Source organism: Spermophilus citellus, assembly GCF_964194105.1.
Source record: "Spermophilus citellus genome assembly, chromosome: 5".
Taxonomy (NCBI): Eukaryota; Metazoa; Chordata; class Mammalia; order Rodentia; family Sciuridae; genus Spermophilus; species Spermophilus citellus.
Window position 1 is genome coordinate 117672802 of NC_138186.1, and position 20511 is coordinate 117693312.

General features: G+C 36.2%; 1 protein-coding gene across 3 annotated transcripts in view; it reads right to left on the reverse strand.

The window, feature by feature from the left end:
• Positions 1 to 20511, reverse strand: part of METTL24 (methyltransferase like 24) — a 93886-nt gene that overhangs the window by 25572 nt on the left and 47803 nt on the right. For all 3 annotated transcript variants that reach the window (XM_081294025.1, XM_081294026.1, XM_081294024.1), the window contains one exon: positions 16091 to 16319. In XM_081294025.1, the coding sequence (XP_081150151.1) occupies positions 16091 to 16319 (229 nt within the window). The remainder of the gene's footprint in view (positions 1 to 16090; positions 16320 to 20511) is intronic.

A 20511-nucleotide genomic window follows, 5' to 3' on the forward strand; every position in this document is an offset into this window, starting at 1 on the left:
CAGACAGGCAACTGATCTTTCTAGCTAATGAGAATAATAACAACCCAGCAAACAGCACAACCAATAAAAATTTCCAAGGAAAGAACGGTGCCAAATATTTTTGTGGCCAGCTTCTTTCTTTGCCTCAATTGCTAGCAAAATTAAACATTGAACAGAATAACAGCTATGCCTTTCATTAGTTGGAGGACCAAATAAGCAGGATAAGTCTTCAAATGTAATGTCAATATATTTTAAATATCTGAATTTCTCTTGAAAAATCTCAAGACTGAATTTCAATTTAAAATAGCTATAAATAGCACATAACGGAGCAAAATATTACTGATTGAGTTAAGTAAGAAAATGAGCAAGAAGCCTTTTTGCTATCTTAATAGAACACAATTCTTTAGAGAAGAAAGTCAATGTTCTAAGAATAGAAAGAACATTCTCTCCCTGAATATCCCAGTACTTCCTAACATCACTACACTTTCATCTTACATCCACAGGCAGATTCCTTCTTCCACCCCCAAAGAAAAGGCAGGGATCTGATGGAAATATTTCAGCATCATAGAATATTAGGTCATATTTGAATGAGAAAAGGAACAATACTGAAAAAAATGTTATCCATAAGGTCACCAGAAAGCAATAGAGGCAACCAGGGATTAAAAAAAAAAAAACAGTAATCCATTAACAAGTACTCCATTGTTCCCCAGTGCCGTTCCTATAGAACCGAGGACAGTGAGAAGCAGGAAGGAAACAAGAGAGGCCTCTGCACCAAGGACTCATTCACCCAGCAACCAAACTCTTATCAAGTCCCTGTCTGGCCTTTGCATCAAGAGTAAGAGCTGAGATTGGATTTCTCTATTAAACATTCCGGTAGCTCACCATACTTTTACTTTTTAGCATTCATTATGAGATCACATTTCTATCTTTTCAGCAACACGTTAATCTGAGACTTGTGTATGGGAATATAAAATGATATATCCACTATGAAAAACAGTATGGTTGTTCCTCAAAAATAAATAGAAAATACAGCTACCATATGTTCCATAATCTACTTTGGGGTATATATCCAAAATAACTGAAAGCAGGGTCTGAAAGAGACATGTGTACACTTGTGTTCATAGTAACATCACTCACAATAGGCAAGAGTTGGACGCAACCCAAGCGTCCATTGACAGATGGATGGATAAACAAAATGTGGCATATACATACAAAGGATTATTATTCAGTCTGATAAGGAAAGAAATCCTGACACATGCTATAACATGGGGAAAACTTGAAAACATTATGCTCTGTTAAATAAGCCAGTTAAGCCAATTCCACTTATGAGTTACCTACATTAGGCAAATTCATAGACAAAAAGTAGGCTAGAAGTTACCAGGGGCTACTTGGAGCAAGAAAGGGAGAGTTATTGTTTACTAGGTACAGCCTGAGAAAAAGTCCTAGAGATTGGATGCATGATCATGTTGAATACATGAACACTACTGAACTTACACTACTAACTTAATACTATTGAGACATTTAAAAATGATGAAGATAGTAAATTTTATATGTACTTTACCACAATTAAAAATGAAAAATTAAAAGGAAACTTGTTTATCATAATATCTTTATTATTTAAGCATCAGACCTTGTTTATAGAATATGCTTAATAAATATTTACTGGATGAACAGGCAGACACATGGAGATATGAACAGAAGTCCAACATGTAAACCCAAATTACTCTACCATGATAACATAGGGAAATGGGCCTTGTGGTTAAGAAGAAATGAAGATTTCTTGCTTTGGTTAAAATTTAACGTTACATTTATCATATGGAGTACTGTGTTTTACCTACCAATGCTATACAACATTTAATATAGATTTAATTGTCTAGTTAAGTAATTCTTATTTTTTATCTTATATCTCTTATACCACTTACACCATACCAAATCTTTTGTCTAAGTGTTATCGAAACAAAGAAATTGCACTTTATGTCACCTTTGCTCTTTCCAGTATCTCTCTTAATCCAAAAGGGCAATGTGAAATAAAGCGTATGCTTAACATTGCTAAAGACAAAGCAGGGTAAGTTCCTTGCCCACAGGTTATTAATCAGCTCTCCTCTGGGGCACAGTATTATGAAGCTGTTGTGTGTAATAAACAGCAGGCAAAAAGAATAATCTCCATTTTCCAACTCTGAAGTGCAGGCATGTGCTATAAAACTAAATTGACATCTGTTAGCAGGCTTGTCACATGGATGGTTTTTCCTGCAGAATCTGGAATAAATTAAACCTTAAAATAAAATTTGGAACAGAGAGGCTGTTTTACATAATTCCTTCTAATGGTGTGCTGTGAACCCATCGCACTGATTTTAAAGAGAAGTTCTTGTAAGAAATGTTGCATTATCATTTTAATTGCAAAACTGTTGAATGCCACTCCATGCTAGGAAATTTGTGTTTTTGAAAAAGGTCCTTATGTTTTTAACTAAAAAGTAGTGAATGAAATCTTCTTTTTCTGGTGTTGTCACTGACTAGAAAATAAATCAGGTTTTACCTCAAAATAAAATTTTGACCACCTTTTCCCAAGCACTTGGAACCTGGTTCTGGGTGTGTCTATGATGCTCAGGCACCTATGAAAACTGGCATGGCTGGGCTCCTTGGGATAGAAGTGGCCAGCATGGGTGTGACCTGGAAGAATTTGCTCAAGGAATACACTCCCTCCGAGGACTCACTAATGGATAGGTAGTGCTCAGGGCTCTTATTGTCAAAAGGCATTAATCTTTTTTTTTTTTTAAACACACATAAAGGGATTACCGAGCTGTGTGACCCTGCAAATCTGAGCTGTATAGCACAGGATGTGACATTCTTCTATGGAGGCACAATCCCCTTTAGGGAGGAAAGTCACACAAAGAGAAACCCAGGGAACTCATGGTACCTGGAGCTTATAGTTCTCTACGCCCTCAGAATTCACTTGGCTCTCATTCCCCAAACTTTGTCAAAATGGCAAGATTCTCAGACAAGCCTGCCCACTCCCAGTACAGAGCAACAAAGAAAAACAAATGTCAACTCCCTGGAGGCTAATTTCCTCCATATGTGAAAGCTTCCTCCTTTGTAATAATTCCTTTTTATTTTATTTTTTTTTTGTACTAGGGATAGAACCTAGGGTTGCGTAACCACTGAACCACATCCCCTGCCCTTATGTATGCATGTATGGATGGATCAATGGATAGATAGATAGATTTTTTTTTATACTAGGGATTGAACTCAATCCAACCACTGAGCCACATCTCCAGCCTTATTTTGTTTTTTATTTAGGGACAGGGTCTCACTAAGTTGCTTAGTGCCTTACTTTTACTGGGGCTTTTGAACTCGTGATCCTCCTGCCTCAGCCTCCCAAGCCACTGGGATTTCAGGCGTGCACCACTGCACCAAGCCTCTTTGGTAATAATTCTGGACCCCTTAAAAAATCTCAAAGAAGTAACCATCATAATTCTCCAAAAAGTATAATCCTAATTTGGGTCTCATGAAAACTCCTTGCCCCTTTCTTTCCCTAACATGAGTTCATATGCCTGCACAATCTCTCCAGTGGCAGAGATTCATGCCATACAGCTTACAATAGGGGAAACTGAGGTACAGGGGACTTGGAGATTTGGTTAGAAGACAGGGAAGATGCTGCAGAAACTGACAGCTGGGCCCCTGCCTCCTTCCTGCTTACATGGTTCTATGTACACGGAGAGGTAGGGATTTACAAAAGGAAGGCTGAACCACTCAAGTCCTGGGAAGAACACCATACCCTGAGGTTCCTCAAAGAGTGGTGTGTGAGTCAGCGTTTGTCACTGTGACAATCAACCTAAAAGGATGACAGGTTTATTTTGGCTAATGGTTTCAGAGGTTTCAGTCCATAGGTAACTGGCTCCTCATTCTGGGGCCTGTGGCAAGACAGAACATCACGGCAAGGAACACATGACAGAGTAAAACCGATCCCCTCCTGGCAGCCAGGAAATAAAGAGAGAGAAAACAAGGGTCTAATAGCCCCTTCAAGGACATGCCCCAGTGACCTAACTTTCTTCCACTTCCCCTAAGTCCACTTCCTAAAGCGTCCTCCACCTCCCAAGAGCACCGCAGACTGGCAAGCAGACTTTTAACATGTGAGCCTCTGGGGGACATTCATAACAGGAGGTATTCATGTCACCTGGGTTAGAGTGGGGTGGGGCTGGTTAAAAATGCAGGTTCCTGACTCCATGCCTGACCCACTCCATCAGAATCTCCCTCTCTAGCTGGAATTCTTAACTTGTGGTATGGCTGTTGTTATTATTTTGGTTTATCATCCAGTGTCTTCCATCCTAACATTAGGATCTGAGGACCACTTGGTCACACAGGTGGGAGTGGGTCTCTAGGTTCCAGAACACTGTTCACACACCAGCTGGTCAGTCACAGCTTCTGCCCAAGGAACACAGATGGGGGAGTACATCAAAGGAAACACAGTTAAATCCTGACATACTTAGTTCTCTCGTTAGATGCCTTTCTAGTCTGTTGTAGCTCCATGTTAGCTGAATACTAAATGGTTTGAAAAACACTAAGAAGAGCAAAGACATTTTTCTCCATGGCAAATCTCACCATTATAGATGAGTAAGCAAAAAGGGATTTAAAAAAAAAAAAAACTTATTTCCTAGGTGTTGAGTTGACAAGTTCTGGACTCACTCTCATTCCCAAGATGGCTTATCCTTAGGGTCCACTGCAGATTGATGGGGATGGAAAGATGTCTCTGCATTTCAAATTGCAATTCAGCACCATGAATGACTCATTACTGCTAAATTGCCACTGGCTTATTTCACAGAAACACAGCACCTTCGTGATTAAATAGCAATTCCACAAGATGAAGTTGCCTTCAAATACTCTAAATGATACACACCTCTCATTGAAAAAGGAATATAAATGAATTTAGATAGGAGATTACACTGGGACCTAAAAGAATCACCTGCTTCTGCCTTTACCACATCATATCAGGTTTTCTATAAGATTTCTGTTTTAGTCAGCTTTTTTTTTTAATCACTATGGCCAGAAGACCTAACAAGAATAATTTTAGAGGAGCAAAAGTTTATTTGGGGCTCAAAGTTATAGAAGTCTTAGTCCATAGATGGCCAACTCCAAAGCTCTGAGGAGAGGTAGAACCTCATGACAGAAGGGTACAGAGGAAAGCAGCTCAGGTCATGGCAACTAGGAAGTGCAGAGAGCTCCATTCACCAGGAACAAAACATAAACCCCAAAGACATGCCCCAGCGACCCACCTCCTCCACTCATACCCTACTTGCCTACAGTTATGTCCCAGTTAATCCTTATCAGTAGATCAATGCACTGATTAGGTTAAGGCTCTCATAACCCAGTCATCTCACCTCTCAGCTTTCTTGCATTGTCTCAACCATGAGCTTCTGGTAGAAACCTTGTCTATACCATACAGTTTCCCACCCAAATATTCTTCTGAAATATCAGTCACCTTCCATAAGATTCCTAGATGCTCAAGTTTGCTGCTTATAGTTCTGGGGCAGGTTGTGTCTAAAGATAAGGTATTCAAACCCTAGTTCCTTACACATTTTACTTAGGAATGTGCTAGACAGAAAGTCACCTTGACAAGCATCCCATGTGTTTCTAGAGCATTTCACTAGGAATCTGGAGTGGAAGTCCCGATGATCAGGGGTCTTTGCCCATATGGCACAAGCTCAGTTAGGAACAGATATCTCAGAAGCAGGGCCTCAGTTCAGTTCAAGGATAAATCATTAATCACCCAGAAATTAGGTATGCCTGAGCCTTAATCTGATAGGGTAGGCCAGCAAGGGGCATTTTTAAATAAAATATATTCCCTCTTGAGGAAGAATTTGTTCCAGTATCGTAGCTACTACAGAAATATTGTGCAATAGGCTGCAGGTGGGAAAATGATCTGGAGAAAGGCACAGCATCCTTGACAGGGACTAGGGCTAAGGGCAGGAGAAGACATCAACAGGACACAGTGTGGCTCAGGATCTGGAGGATACTTCCCTGGTTCAAGTCCCAGCATTGTCAATTGCAATTAAATAGCCTTTGGTCCTGTGTTTCTCCAAGTGTGGTACAGACCTTGCTACTCATAGTTTCCCAGCTTGCAGCATTAGCTTCACCTCAGACTTCACTAGAAACACAGAATCCCAGCCCAGCTCCAGACATCCTGCATTACCACTTGCATTTTAATTAAATTCCCTAGTTGGCTCACATATACATTACATTTCAAAATAATGATATATAATATGATTTGGAGGCAATATAAATAAGCATTTCAAAAAATCATTCATTTATTAGGTTTGTTTAATATGTACTAGTAAATATAACCAGGACAGCTAACCCATGAGCCCATGGACATTATTTCTCCAAATGATTCTAAAAACTTGAATTCATTTAAAGTATTTAAATGAAAGCATGCACCCCACCCTATGTTAAACACAAAGCAAAAAGGTAGAAATATTTCCAAAATGACAAAAAGAAAAAAAAGAAATCAGGGTTCAAAAAGAGATAAACATCTCATTTGACCAGAATACAGAACAGTAAGCAGAACTAAAATCAGGATGTTCTGAGTTTCCAGCTTAAAGCAGATGGCAGTGGTGCTGGGCTGCATGTCCTACAGAGAATAGGAATTAATGCTACTCCCTGAGATAGGAGCCAGAGCCAGGTTCATTGATTAAAGCTAGGGGCTGGGGTAGAGCTCCCTAGTTCTAGAAAGGAGCTGAAAGTAAACTGCTAATAACCCTTCCCTGGAGTTTGGCTTAAACTAGCCACTGACCTAAGGAGATGAGAAAAGAGAGACACACCCTAGGAAATATCAAATGAAACAGCCCCCAGAGGGTTCAGTGGTAGAATATTCCCAAAGTCACTGGGGAAGTAGCAGTTCCCAAATGCTTATATAAGACTGGGTCCCAAAGGCTATTATAAAATCACTAGGCAGAAAACGTTAAGCCAAAAAAGAAAGAAAAAAGCAAAGTAAAACAAAACAAACCCTTCTACTGAAAATGAGCCAGCAAACCAAAAATTCCAAAATACACATAAAATCAAAGGATAAGAGAAAGAGACAACCAAAACAATAACAAAAATATTAATTCATTCCAAGATTAAATTAATTTTATTGAACAGTAGGTTTAGGATACTCACAGAAATCAAAAAGAATATGTATTTCCACAAGCGTATAAGCAATATTACCACATGTACTCCAGATAGAGCACTAATCTCCAGGACATATAAAGAACTCAAAAAACTTAATTCCAAAAAACAAATAACTCAGTCAATAAATGGGTTAAGGAATTGAACAGACACTTCACAGAAGAAGAAATACAATCAATCAACAAATATATGAAAAAAGGTTCAACATCTCTAGGAATTAGAGAAGTGAAAATCAAAACTAAGATTTCATCTCACTCCAGTCAGAATGGCAATTATAAAGAATACAAGAAATAATAAGTGTTGGTGAGGATGTTGGGGGAAAGGTACACTCATACATTTTTAAATAAAACATGAAAAACTACAAAATAAAGGATGGACAGGAAAAACACCAATTAAAAGTCTTAGAAGTGAAATATGTAGACTTTCTCTATATAAATATCAACAAATAATATAAACTCTCAATTGGATATAGTTGAATAGAAAATTAAATAATTGGAAGCTTGTACTGAGGAATTCACCCTAAAGTAAGACAGTGAGACATTTTAAAATATGAAAAAGCAATTAAGAAAGAAGAAAGATTGAGTGACTCTAAAATTTATCTAAAAGGAATAGAAATTTATCTAAAAGAAAAAGAAAATGGAGAAGTGTATTAGTCAGCTTTCCATCACTGTGACAAAATACCTGAGATAAACAACTTGTAAGAGGGAGGTTTTTGACTCACAGTTTCAAAAGTTCTAGTTTATGGTCAAGTGACTCCATTGCTTTTAGGTCTGAGACATGGCAGTACACTGTGTGGCAGGAGCACATGGTGGAGGAGGCTACTTACCTCATAGCAGCTGGGAAGCAAAAGAGGAAGGGATGGAGGTCACAATATTACCCTCAAGGGCACACCCCCAATGACCTAACTTTCTTTCCCTAGGCCCCACCTCTTAAAGGTTCCACCACATCCCAATAACCCAAAACACCAAACTGAGGACACTTGGGCTTTGAGGGGACATTCCAGATTCAAACTATAGAGAGAAACAACTGAAAATAACACACACACACACACACACACACACACACACACACAAATGAGAATACAACTGTGTGGAAATTTCATAAGAAGTAGAATTGATGAATTTGCATTTGCAATGTGATAGATTTTTCTAGACTGTCCTGCAGAAAAGGTTGTACCAAGTTAAATTCCTGCTACTTTTTATTCTTGATAACCTGATAAAAACATGTTTACACATAGCTTTATTTGAATTTTTCTTAATATAAGCAAGCTTAAGTGACTTCACCTATGAGCCATCTGATTTTCTTTTCTGGGAACTATATTTTCATCAGGATTTTTAGTTTTTTTGTTTTTGTGTGGTGTTGGGGATCAAACCCAGGGCCTCACACGTTAGGCAAACACTCTGCTTGCTGAGCTATATCTCCTGCCCCTTATCAATTGTTTCTTCATCCAATTTCCTATCAAGTTGTGCATTGGATCTTTATTGATTTATTGAAACCCCTTTATGCCAGTGAAATTAGTACTTTCCTTATTAAATGAGTTGTGACCATGTTAAATAAACAGATTAATATAAGAAAGATTAAATCATTATGATGATGAGACTTCCTCTCAAAGAATATGTCATGGCTTTAAATTTGCTCAAGTTTTCTTTTAAATTTTTCTTGTAGATCCTATACATGACTTTTTTAATATTTTAATCTTTTTTGTTGCTTTTAAAAATGGCTTATTTTCTTCCTTCTTGTATTTGAACTGGTTTTTATATATAAAAGTGTAGTTTTTAAAAATTTTTGTGTATTGCACTCAGATAACACACTGAATTCTTATAGTTTGATATTTTTTGTTATATTTCTTGAGTTTTCCAGTATATAATCATATTATCTTCAAATAGTAAGTCCTTAAATAATAATACCTGGGGCTGGGGATGTGGTTCAAGCGGTAGCGCGCTTGCTTGGCATGCGTGCGGCCCGGGTTCGATCCTCAGCACCACATACAAACAAAGATGTTGTGTTCGCCGAGAACTAAAAAGTAAATATTAAAAATTCTCTCTCTCTCTCTCTCTCTCTCTCTCTCTCTTTTAAAAAAATAATACCTCTACAAATAATAATAAAATTTTTACCTCATTCTTTTTTTTTTTTTTTTTTTTTTTGTGGTGCTGGGGATTGAACCCAGGGCCTTGTGCATACACTCTACTAACTGAGCTATATCCCCAGCCCTCTTCTGTGTTTTTATACCTAAAATTTCTCTCTTTTCTGATTATACTAGCTAAAACCTTAAGGAATATGTTAAATAGCAATGGGGATTTCGCCCTGAATAATTCCAATTATGTAACATTCTTGAAAATGACAAAATTATAGAAATGGAAAAGCAGATTAGTGATTAGTGGCTACTGGGGTTAGGGAAGGCGATAAGGGGATGAGACAGGTGTGGCTATCAACGGGGAGCATGATGCTTGTGGTGCTAGAAAAGTTCAATATCTGAGTCACACCAATGTCAGTCTCCTGGTTGTGATATTATACTACAAATTTGCTACTCAGAAAAATTATGTAAAGGACACATGGAATCTCCATGTTATTTCTTACAACTGCATGTGAATCTATAATTGTCTCAAAATATTTTTTTTTAAAAATGCTCTAGTTTTTTCAAGTGATGATAGACATCCTATTCTTTTTTTTAGATTTTTAAAAAATTATTTATTCATGTGATTCTGCAATCTGTATACGGGGTAAAAATGGGAGTTCATAACCCACTTGAATCAAATGTATGAAATATGATATGTCAAGAGCTATGTAATGTTTTGAACAACTAATAATAAAAACTAAAAAAAGAAAAAAATTATTTATTTATTCTAATTTGTTATACATGATGGCAGAATGCAATTCATTTCATATTACACATATAGGACACAATTTTTCAAGTCACTGATTGTACACAAAGTATTTTCACACCATTCGTGTCTTCATGCATGTACTTAGGGTAATGATGTCTAACGCATTTCACTATCATTCCTATCCCCCTTGCCTCTTCCCTTCCCCTCCCTCCCCTTTGCCTTATCCAAAGTTTCTCCATTCCTCCTATGCACCCCCCATTGCCATTATGAGTCAGCATCCTCATATCAAAGAAAACATTGGGCCTTTGGTTTCTGGAATTGGCTTACTTCACTTAGCATTATATTCTCCAACTCCATCCATTTACCTTCAAATGCCATGATTTTATTCTCTTTTAATGCTGAGTAATGTTCCACTGTGTGTATATACCAAAGTTTCCCTATCCATTCATCTACTGAAGGGCATCTGGGCTGGTTCCACAATTTAGCTACTGTGAATTGTGCTGCTATAAACATTGAGGTGGCTGTGTCCCTGTAGTATGCTGTTTTTAAGTCCTTTGGGTATAAACCAAGGAGTGGGATAGCTGGGTCAAATGGTGGTTCCATTCCCAGTTTTCCAAGGAATCTCCATACTGCTTTTCATATTGGCTGCACCAATTTGCAGTCCCACCAGCAATGTATGAGTGTGCCTTCTTCTCCAGATCCTGGCCAACTCTTATTGTTGTTTGTATTTATAATAGCTGCCATTTTGACTGGTGTGAGATGAAATCTTAGAGTGGTTTTGATTTGCATATCTCTAATTGCTAGAGATGTTGAACATTTTTTCATGTTTGTTGATTGATTGTATATCCTCTTCTGAGAAGTGTCTGTTCAGTTCCTTGGTACACTTATTGTTTGGGTTATTTGGGTTTTTTGGTGTTAAGGTTTTTGAGTGCTTTATATATCCTAGAGATTAGTGCTCTATCTGATGTGTTTCTGGTAAAGATTTGCTCCCATTCTGTAGGCTTTCTATTCACCTCACTGATTGTTTCTTTTGCTGAGAAGAAGCTTTTTAGTTTGAATTCATCATTGATTCTTGATTTTAATTCTTACACTACGGGAGTCTTATTTAAAAAGTTGGGGCCTAATCCAACATGATGGAGATTTGGGCCTTCGTTTTTTTCCATTAGGTGTAAGGTCTCTATGGTGAGAGATAGAGGTTTAATTTCATTTTGTTACATGTGTATTTCCAGTTTTCCCAGCACCATTTGTTAAAGAGGCTATCTTTTCTCTAATGTACGTTTTTGGTGCCTTTGTCTAATATAAGATTACTGTAGTTATGTGGATTAGACTCTGTGTCCTCTATTCTATACCATTGGTCTACCAGCCTGCCTATGTTGGTGCCAATTCCATGCTGTTTTTGTTACTATTGCTCTGTAGTATTGTTTAAGGTCTGGTATAATGCCACCAGACTCCTATTCTTCCCTGACTTCCACAAGGATATATCCACTGTTTCCACATTCATCATGATGCCATCTCTAGTTCGAGAAATAACAAAGTTAAGAAGCAGTTAGTCCAAATATATCACCAATAACAATACATAGAAATATGTTTTATTTACAATGGAAGTTTTCATTCATTTCTTTTTATGGAGTGTTTTATTTAAATACAAGCATAATTGTTGAAGAGAGAGACTAAATGTGGCAAAATATTAACAACTGATGCATCTCCGTGAAAAATATACGAAAGTTCTTTGTATTATTCTAGTAACTTAAGGTTTTTTTCTCAAAGTAAAATTATTTTCAAAAAAAGAATGGTAAAACTTCAGAAAACAAAAACACAGGGGATCTTTGTCATGGTTAGGAGGAATATAGAAAGAATGAATGTTTTAATATGTTGTTTTAAAATTTTAGAGTTAACTATATACATTTAAAATGTAAGGATAGGGCTGGGGAATGTAACAGGAGTAGAGCCTTTGCCTAGCATTCACAAAGCCTTGGATTTGATCCCCAGCACTGAAAAGAAAGAAAGAAAGAAAGAAAGAAAGAAAGAAAGAAAGAAAGAAAGAAAGCAAGCTAGCTAACCCAGAGGAACAAAATTATAAGCTTTGACAGGATGAGAAAAAAAGTACAGAAAACCAAAAGCCCAATTTATTTGAAAGAATAGAAATTAGTCCAGCTATATCAGTAATCATAATAAATATAAATTCAAATGGATTAAGGATACCTATTTAAAGACAGAGATTATCTGATTAGATTTTAAAACACTCCAGACTTACATTGAATATGTTGCCCTTATAGGCTACACAAAAAATAAAATTCTATCAAAAGAAGGAAAATAAAAGAACCCAGAAATGCTATTTCATATATTGATCAAAAGAAAGTGGGTATCACTGAACGAACAGCAAACAAAACAGAATTTTAGGCCAAAAAAAAAAAAAAAAGATTTCTAAAAATAAAAAGTGGCATATACATATGGTCAAATTTCCTTCCTGAAAGAGTATATCATGTTCTATTTCCAGTAGCAAAGCCTGAGTATTATTCCCAAAAGTATTCCAATACAGGGCAGTATCAATAATTTGTATTTGTCAATTAGGTAAACGAAAAGAGAAGATCTTTTCATAGTTTAAATTTGAAGTCATACTCTCTCAAACACAGAAATCATACAACAAAGCTGATGGTTTGGGACCCAAGGGGACACTGGGCCACCGTAGGGTAGTGACAGGGGTAAGGGAGGGAGGAAACCTGAAGCTGACCAGCAGGAAGCCCAGTTCTTCCAGGTTGTCTAACCACTGAGCCCCTGCCCCTGAGGCTGACATCTGCTCATGTGGAACAGATTCCAATTAATTCTCAGCAGCTTATTTAATTTCTATACAGCAAAGTATATTTACTTTCTATACAAACACCAGCAAAGCTATTCCGTGCCCCAGGCACAAACACTTAACAATTCTCTTACAAGAAAGTCTGAAGGACCAATTGCCCTTTGGTTTCACACAAAGCTTTCATTAAAAACTCGACAGGAATTAGGTGCAGTTAGCAATTTCCAGAGAAATCTCTGGTATATTTTCCCTGAAAACAAAGAAAGGAAATAAAAAAAAGACAGGATTTTCTATAAAATTTAGCAAAAGGTTACTGAATTTGATGATAACAATTCTTTGAATTTACTGAAAACAAATGAGCGATTAATCCGTGCCAGGCTTTCTGCTGGAGACTTTTACACTGTGTTCTCAGATCGAATTCTCCAAACAAGTCATACTTTCGGCAGCATTATTGTTCTCATTTTACTGACAATCAAACTGAGTGTCAGAGAGGTTAAATTACTTGCCCACTGCCAGACTCTAATAAGCAGATTCATGATTCACATGGAGATGGATGGGTTCACAAAGGTGAACTCTGGGGCATCCCTGTTATTCATATTATCAGCAGTGTAGTTAAGACTGAAAATAAAAGTAATAGTTGTAATTTCTCATTAACAAGCCTGGATCATTTAGGAAACTCTGAAGATGTAATAACATTGTGGGGAAGCATACAGTATGATTAATGCAAGCAGAAACTTTCTATACATTCTGGAAAAAATTCATATATTCAGTTAACAGCAACAACCACTTCAGCAGAGTAGACAGTTAATCATTCTCAATAATGCTGGATCCAGGAGATATTATTTCCTGACAGGCTGGGCTGCTGGTCCGCATGGTTTTGCTGATACAGCTGCTCCTGCTTGATGCTCTAGAAAGGTTTTTGTTTTTGTTTTTGATTTATAGTTTGAAGTTAAAATTAGCAGAGTTTTAAAAACAATACAAAAGCCCCATGCGTCTTTCTGTCACTATTACCTTATTCTGTCCACATCTTGCCACACTTTTTGCTTGAGTGGCTAGGATCTAGGTTTGGATCCAGATAAGATGAAAAATTGCCAGGTGGAAATTATTACAAAACCGGACAAGACATTTTTAAAGTCTTGCAGGAAAAAAAAAATTTTTTTTTAATTGCTTTGGTTTCTAGAGTCACTATCAGAATCAGTGAGTAAAGAAAGCAAGACAAACACAAGGACTTTTTTTAGTATTCTATTTGCTTCTCCTGCCACAGCCACATCCTATTTACTGATGTCTGTATGAAAACAGACCAGGCCTGCTACAGGCCACAAACAAGGTTTCCTTTTATCTGGCACTGCATAGTTCCTAGAAGCAAGGTCCTGATGGAAGAAATCACTCACCAATGAATTTAGTTTTTGTTGTTTTGAAGCATTTCAACCAAACACACACACACACACACACACACACACACACACACACACACACATACACTCACGCACACACACACACACACACACACACACACATCCTCTATGAGAAAAGATAAATATTCCTTAAATTCTTCAATGAGGGATATTTTTAAAGTGACAAATTCATACCTGGCAATTCTGAGCCAGATCACTCTCAATGTTATTAATGTTTTTAATAAAAACGAGTAACTTTAGGAATATAAACAATCCTTTAAAGCCTTTTCCTTTTTTAGATATTATTGTAAATACTTGTGCTATCTCAGGGGCAGTGTTGCAAAAAGGCTTCAGACTTTATCCCCATTATAAAGGTTTTGCTTGCTGCAGCTCCCAGGGAGCTGAGCAAACATAATTCAGGTATGTACTTTGTTATCCCAAAACACATTCTCGGTTAGAAATGTAGTTACATCAATTATATCCCACAGATCACTTTTTTAAAGCCTTATTCTATCCTCAGTTTTAGCAAATAATTTACTAAAACAATGAAAAAAATGCAAAATGGCATTGGATTTCACCTCTTTTCTCTTTTCAGTCTACTTGAAGAGTGAGGGAAGAGAAGGTCAGGAAGTAAATGGGATGAAGGAGGACCAGCGAGACTCCTCACTGAATACAGAGAATAAGTATTAGATTTTTGAATAATCTAGAGTTGACATATTAGAGAATCGTTTGCCAAAGAAATGGCAAAAAATAAAATTCTGAAAAGAATGCTCCTGCTTCTTTTCACACTTACTAAACAATTCATAGCATATGAATAAAAAAAATTCTGTTCAGAGATTTTACCCAAAAAGTACTATGTAGGTTTCATTAAGATTCCTGACTATTAAATGCTAATTACTCTCAGTGGCAAAGGAAAATACAAATCAATAGTTAATCACATGTTAAAAGAACAGTAAGTTCTTTGATGTTGTTCTGAAAAGAAGCTTCAGCTGTCTAATTCAAGGGAATTTTTTTTTTTTTTAAAGAAAAGGAGAAAGAATGAAGCAGGGAAATAACCCTTTTACTAAAGATCAAGAAGCCAACTCAAGTTCAAATTTGAGTCCCACACATCCTGTTTTTCAGATAGACAATCATTTTGACATGTTCTAAATCACATGGCATCTCTGACTGGGAAGGATAGGCGAAGACAGGCCAAATCTAAGAACGGCTGGAGATCAAACACCAGCTAGCTGCACTCAGAACTTCTTGAGCATTAGCCTAGGACTGCAATTAGCTCTGGTATATCATGCTAGAAATTGCTTTCAAGGAACACAGTTCAAAGATCGAGTTTCTCTTTTGCTGTCCATTCACAAATAAGTATTTGCAGAAGTTTGACATCCTTTGACATAATTATATAAATAGCACACACAGAATGTCTGTTCAATTTCATAAAGCAAATTTTAATCAAAGTTACACAGATTTCTGAATACTAAGAGCCTAGAGGCTCAAAATAGTGAGAAACATGTTATAATAGTGAGAAATACTATACATGAGTAATATCTTATCAAACATAAGCATAAGCCTGGCTTTGATTATATTTTTGTATATGAGGGCAACATAAATAGTTTGGTCTTTCTGGAAATTTTAAATCCATTCCTAAACAGAAAAGATACACTCCAGCCTGAGCATTAGATCTCTTAGTCTTCTTGCCCAGTCTTGGCCAAGATCTTAGCATTACTCAACAGCAACTAAAATTTTCAAATCAATTTAAATATCTCTATCCTTGCTAAAACTGTTTTATCTACGGAGCAGACTATAAATAATGGTGGACGATCAGTAAGATTCAAACTGGACCTTCAACTGGGCAATGTCGATGTTATCTGTGGTTTGCATTTTTTAGGGAAAAGTGTTTATGGGTTTGTTCAATTTAGTGAACTATGAAACCAAATGAAAAGCCTCACCTTGTGATGTCCAAATTCATTCAAAATGCTTCCCAGTTTTCTGGTGTTGCTATGTAATTTGGGGGCAGCAACAGCTGGATGGGGATCCCGCCAATCGATGGACAAGCGGTGATACCAAAAGCGCTGACTTTCCAGAATGTGAGCTGATTTGACACTAGGATCAAAACGATGCACTTCACATCCCTCATTGGCCATGCTCACCTCAAAATGAGTATCATCGCTTCCCAGCCTGGAGAGGAAGAGGGTAGAAACCAGTTAACAACAACAACAAAATGTAGTAAAGCAAACTGTCAGACTACCAGAATGACAGATCCAAGGCCAATTTTCTTAGTCGTATAAAATCTTCTTTCTCTCTCTCTTTTTTTGTTTTTAATATGTGTCTAATGTACACATGAAATAAACTTTCTTTCAAAAAGAAAAAAAAAGTATTACAGCTCAAAGCCTCTGGATAAAAGAGAAATTATCTGCTCAAAACAGACCAGAAAATCAAGTACTTTAACATGTAGAAGCATAACAAAGTGATTTTTTTAAAAGATGTAAATCATAGTAGCAATGAGACAAGAATATTCACTAGTCTTGAGATTTTGCTCAGAATATGATAAAAAATATAAGCCCCATATTAGTACCTTGAGGAGATTTTCATTCTACTAACGAGATAATTTGTCTCCATTCTAATGACCCAAGAGCTGTGTATGCAATTTGGCTTAAAGACGACAGCTGTTTTCTTAGAAATTTTCTTAGAAATGGTGTGTATTTTAAAACGGTTAAAGAAAAAGGCAAATATATGTGGTTCTACTACATCCAGGACACAAGAAGCAGAAGGGTTTCCTTACCTCAATTCACATCCACAAAGGAAAGAAATCATGAATTAATTATAATTAAGTACCCAATTGGGTACTTACAACATACTTACAAATATTTGAATTTACTCAGAAATATTTCTTATTTAATGGCATAAGAATCATCACTTTGATTAAAGCACTGATTTGAATGAAAAGCATAAAATTAAGCCAGAAAGGGTGATTTAAAAAAAAAATGGTGATTATGGCTTCTCTGCCCCAAATACTATAATTACATGTGGTTTAGGATAGCAAAAATTCACAGGGTATCCACAATACATGGCCAAACCTGGACCTAGTGCAGAAATACTTTATTCTCCTAGACTCCATTGCAGACTATTGCCTAATTTGGAAATACAGAAGTTCAGTGGGTAAGAATTGTTCTCCAGATTTTACTTAATTAAACCTTCAATGTAGACATCCTCCACTAGACATTCTTAATAGTCTTATTGGCCTCATCCTCCCCTTTCACCCTACTGCCACTGGGATCCATGATGTGTCAGTCAAAGAATCAGAGGATTCTCTGATGTCTCTCGATTACAGTTCTTTCAATGCTCTTTGGCTAAAAAAAAAAAAAAAAGATTCAACAGTCCTCTCAAACATTCCCATTTCTTCTACTGTGCAATCCTCCCTATTTTCTATTTCCTTTTGAATCCATATAGTTCAGACCACTGTTACTTTACCCAGTTTCCTCCCGTATTTTCTATGACCTAATCTGGTGTGGCAGATTGACTCGCTGGCCTTAGTTCTTTACCCCTCCCTCATCCATGCTACGGCCATGCTCATCTATCCTTTCTGAACTTTGATTTTTTGACTTGGTCATGTGACTTCCTTTATTGGAGGAAGTAACAGTAAACCATTTGTGATCCTAAAAATTGAGTGCTTCTGTTTACTCTCATGTATCATCACAGTGATAAAAAATTTGCCTTGGATAGCTTGCTGGTCTCAAGAAAATATGAGTTATGAGGAGCACAAACAACCCCAGCTAGTCTCCCAGCCTTCCATAAAAAACAGAACTGCCCTTACCCATTTCATCATGAAATAAATCCTCCCAATTGAGCCCAACCTGGGTCAGCTGAAGCCCAGATGACCTGAAGACACATTAGCAGTAATAAATAACAGTGATATTTAAGCCCCTGAGTTTTAGAGTGGTTTGTTACACAGCAATAGCTAACTGATATGCCTGGCATTAAGTATGAATCCAAGAGTTTCAGCTAAAACTACAAAGCATTTTTCCTTAGCAGATTTGGTTCCATATAGGTGAGAATATTGTAAAAGTTGTCTGTCCCAAATGATTTTTCATCTCATTAAATTTGTTGACTCTTAGATGAGCAAAGCAGTATTATCATAGGTAAGTTAATAAAAGGACAGTTTTGTATTTGCAATTATGTCAAAATTTACTTGTTAAATACAATTTGCATATAAACCCTCTAGTGTAAAAATGTGCATACTTTCTTCCTCTGAATTTTCAGAATTTTTTTTCAAGCAAACATTTTATACTTTAAAATATATATAAATATTTATACTTAAGTATAAAATTTATAAGTATAAATCATATATATAATATATTTATATTTATATACCAAATCATATGTATATGTATATATGATTTAAATCAAGACTTAAAAATATCTTAATCATTAAACAAGTCACATACTCTTCTATAACTAATTTTTTTTGGCAAGGCAAAAAAATTATATATTGATATTATCATTTACAATTTAAACTAATTTCTATAATTAAAAAATAACAAATACACATAGAAAAAAATCAAATGGCACTAAATACATAAATAAAAAGTAAGTTTTCTACTATGAGAAATTTTAGCCACTAATTTCCAGAGATTAACATGATTAGTAGTTATTTGTGTATCTTTCCAGAAATTTTCTACACATACACAAGTATCTTCTATTATAAATTATTATAAGAAAACACATACATATATGGTGGGGGAATTATCTTGCATGATACATTAGATAACATGAAACTATTTATAATTTGTAGTTTTTATTAACTTATGTTACTTTCACTCAATCCATTTAATCTTAAAATATAAATATGTACTTGTATTGGAAAGAAATATACAACACTTAATTGGCATCTATAATTTTTAGTTTTATTTGTTTGAAATGGTACTTTTTTAGGCTTAAATTAGTCAAGTTTGTGAAAGAGATAAAAGCAAGAGGAAGAATAAATGGAATATACAAAGATGTCACAAAATATAGTCCAAAGTAGTAAAACCGAGAGTCAAATTCAATCTGATAGTTCTAAGGCATGTGCTCTCTATACTCTATATCACAGCAGGTGAGCACAGGATACAGGTTCATGGAGGGAATATTTATAACCTCAGGAGTATAGAAAATTGTCTGTTACTAGACAGTTAAGATCCATGAAGAAAAAAGCTTGCTCATTTCTGAATCCCCAGTGCTATGTAGATAAATTATGTTACACAGACTTACAGAATGCTGCCCTGAGTGAAAGAAGACTTTTAGATATGTTCTAAAATTGCCAGAATATACAGCACAATATCCAAACATAGTATATGTGGTGAGCTACATTTTGCTGACTCAATAATGTAAATAAAAATATTTAAAGCGTACTTCTTATGTGCAAGGCACTATATTGGACACAAGGGACAAACAGATAAATTAGTAATGAAGAAAGATTTTTGAACAAATAACTATAATAAAGCAACAACTATTATTTGTAGCAAAGAGTGTACTTAGGGGCTGGGATTGTAGCTCAGTGGTAGAGCACATGCCTAGCACGTGAGGCACTGGGTTCAATCTTCAGCAACGCACAAAAATAAAATAAAATAAAAGTAGTGTGTCATCTATGACTAAAAATATATTTTTTAAAAAAGACGTGTTCTTAGTCTACAAGAAAACCATTTTCTGCTATTATTTAACCAGAAAGAGAATTTACTGTTCCTTTTAATTCATACAAATATTTTACTTAACATATAATCCATGAAGCAAGAAGTATAGATCATATGCCTTCCATCTCAAAGTCTAAGACAGCTGTTTCATTTTCTGCCATCTTTTCTGTATTGCAGCCATCAGGAAAGGTAAAGGGGAAGCCACGGTCACATCTTTCCTCTTGAGGCTACGGCCTAAAAGTTGCACACATCATCACTCCTACTCACATCTCATTGCTCACACCTATACATGGCCACGTAGAGCTTTACGGAAGGCAGGAAATGCAGCCATCTGCAGGGTGGCCACATGCCCTGCTGACCTTGGGAGTTCTGCTTCCAAAGGAACAACAAGAGAATAGATACTGGGGGATAATTAGCATTTCCTATGTACTTTGAATTAAGACTGCAGCTTTTCCTTTCCATTGGGGTGATAAAATTATATAACTCATGATAATAAATATTATTCTGCATACATTACTGGTGGAGTTGGAGGTCACAACAAACTTTTCAGCAAAGAAGGATCATTAAACCTAAGAGCTTGTAATACATTCCACTACTGTCATGTATGTAAAAAATAAGTTTGGGCTGGGGATGTGGCTCAAGCGGTAGCGCACTTGCCTGGCAAGCGCAGGGTGCTGGATTCAATCCTCAGCACCACATAAAGA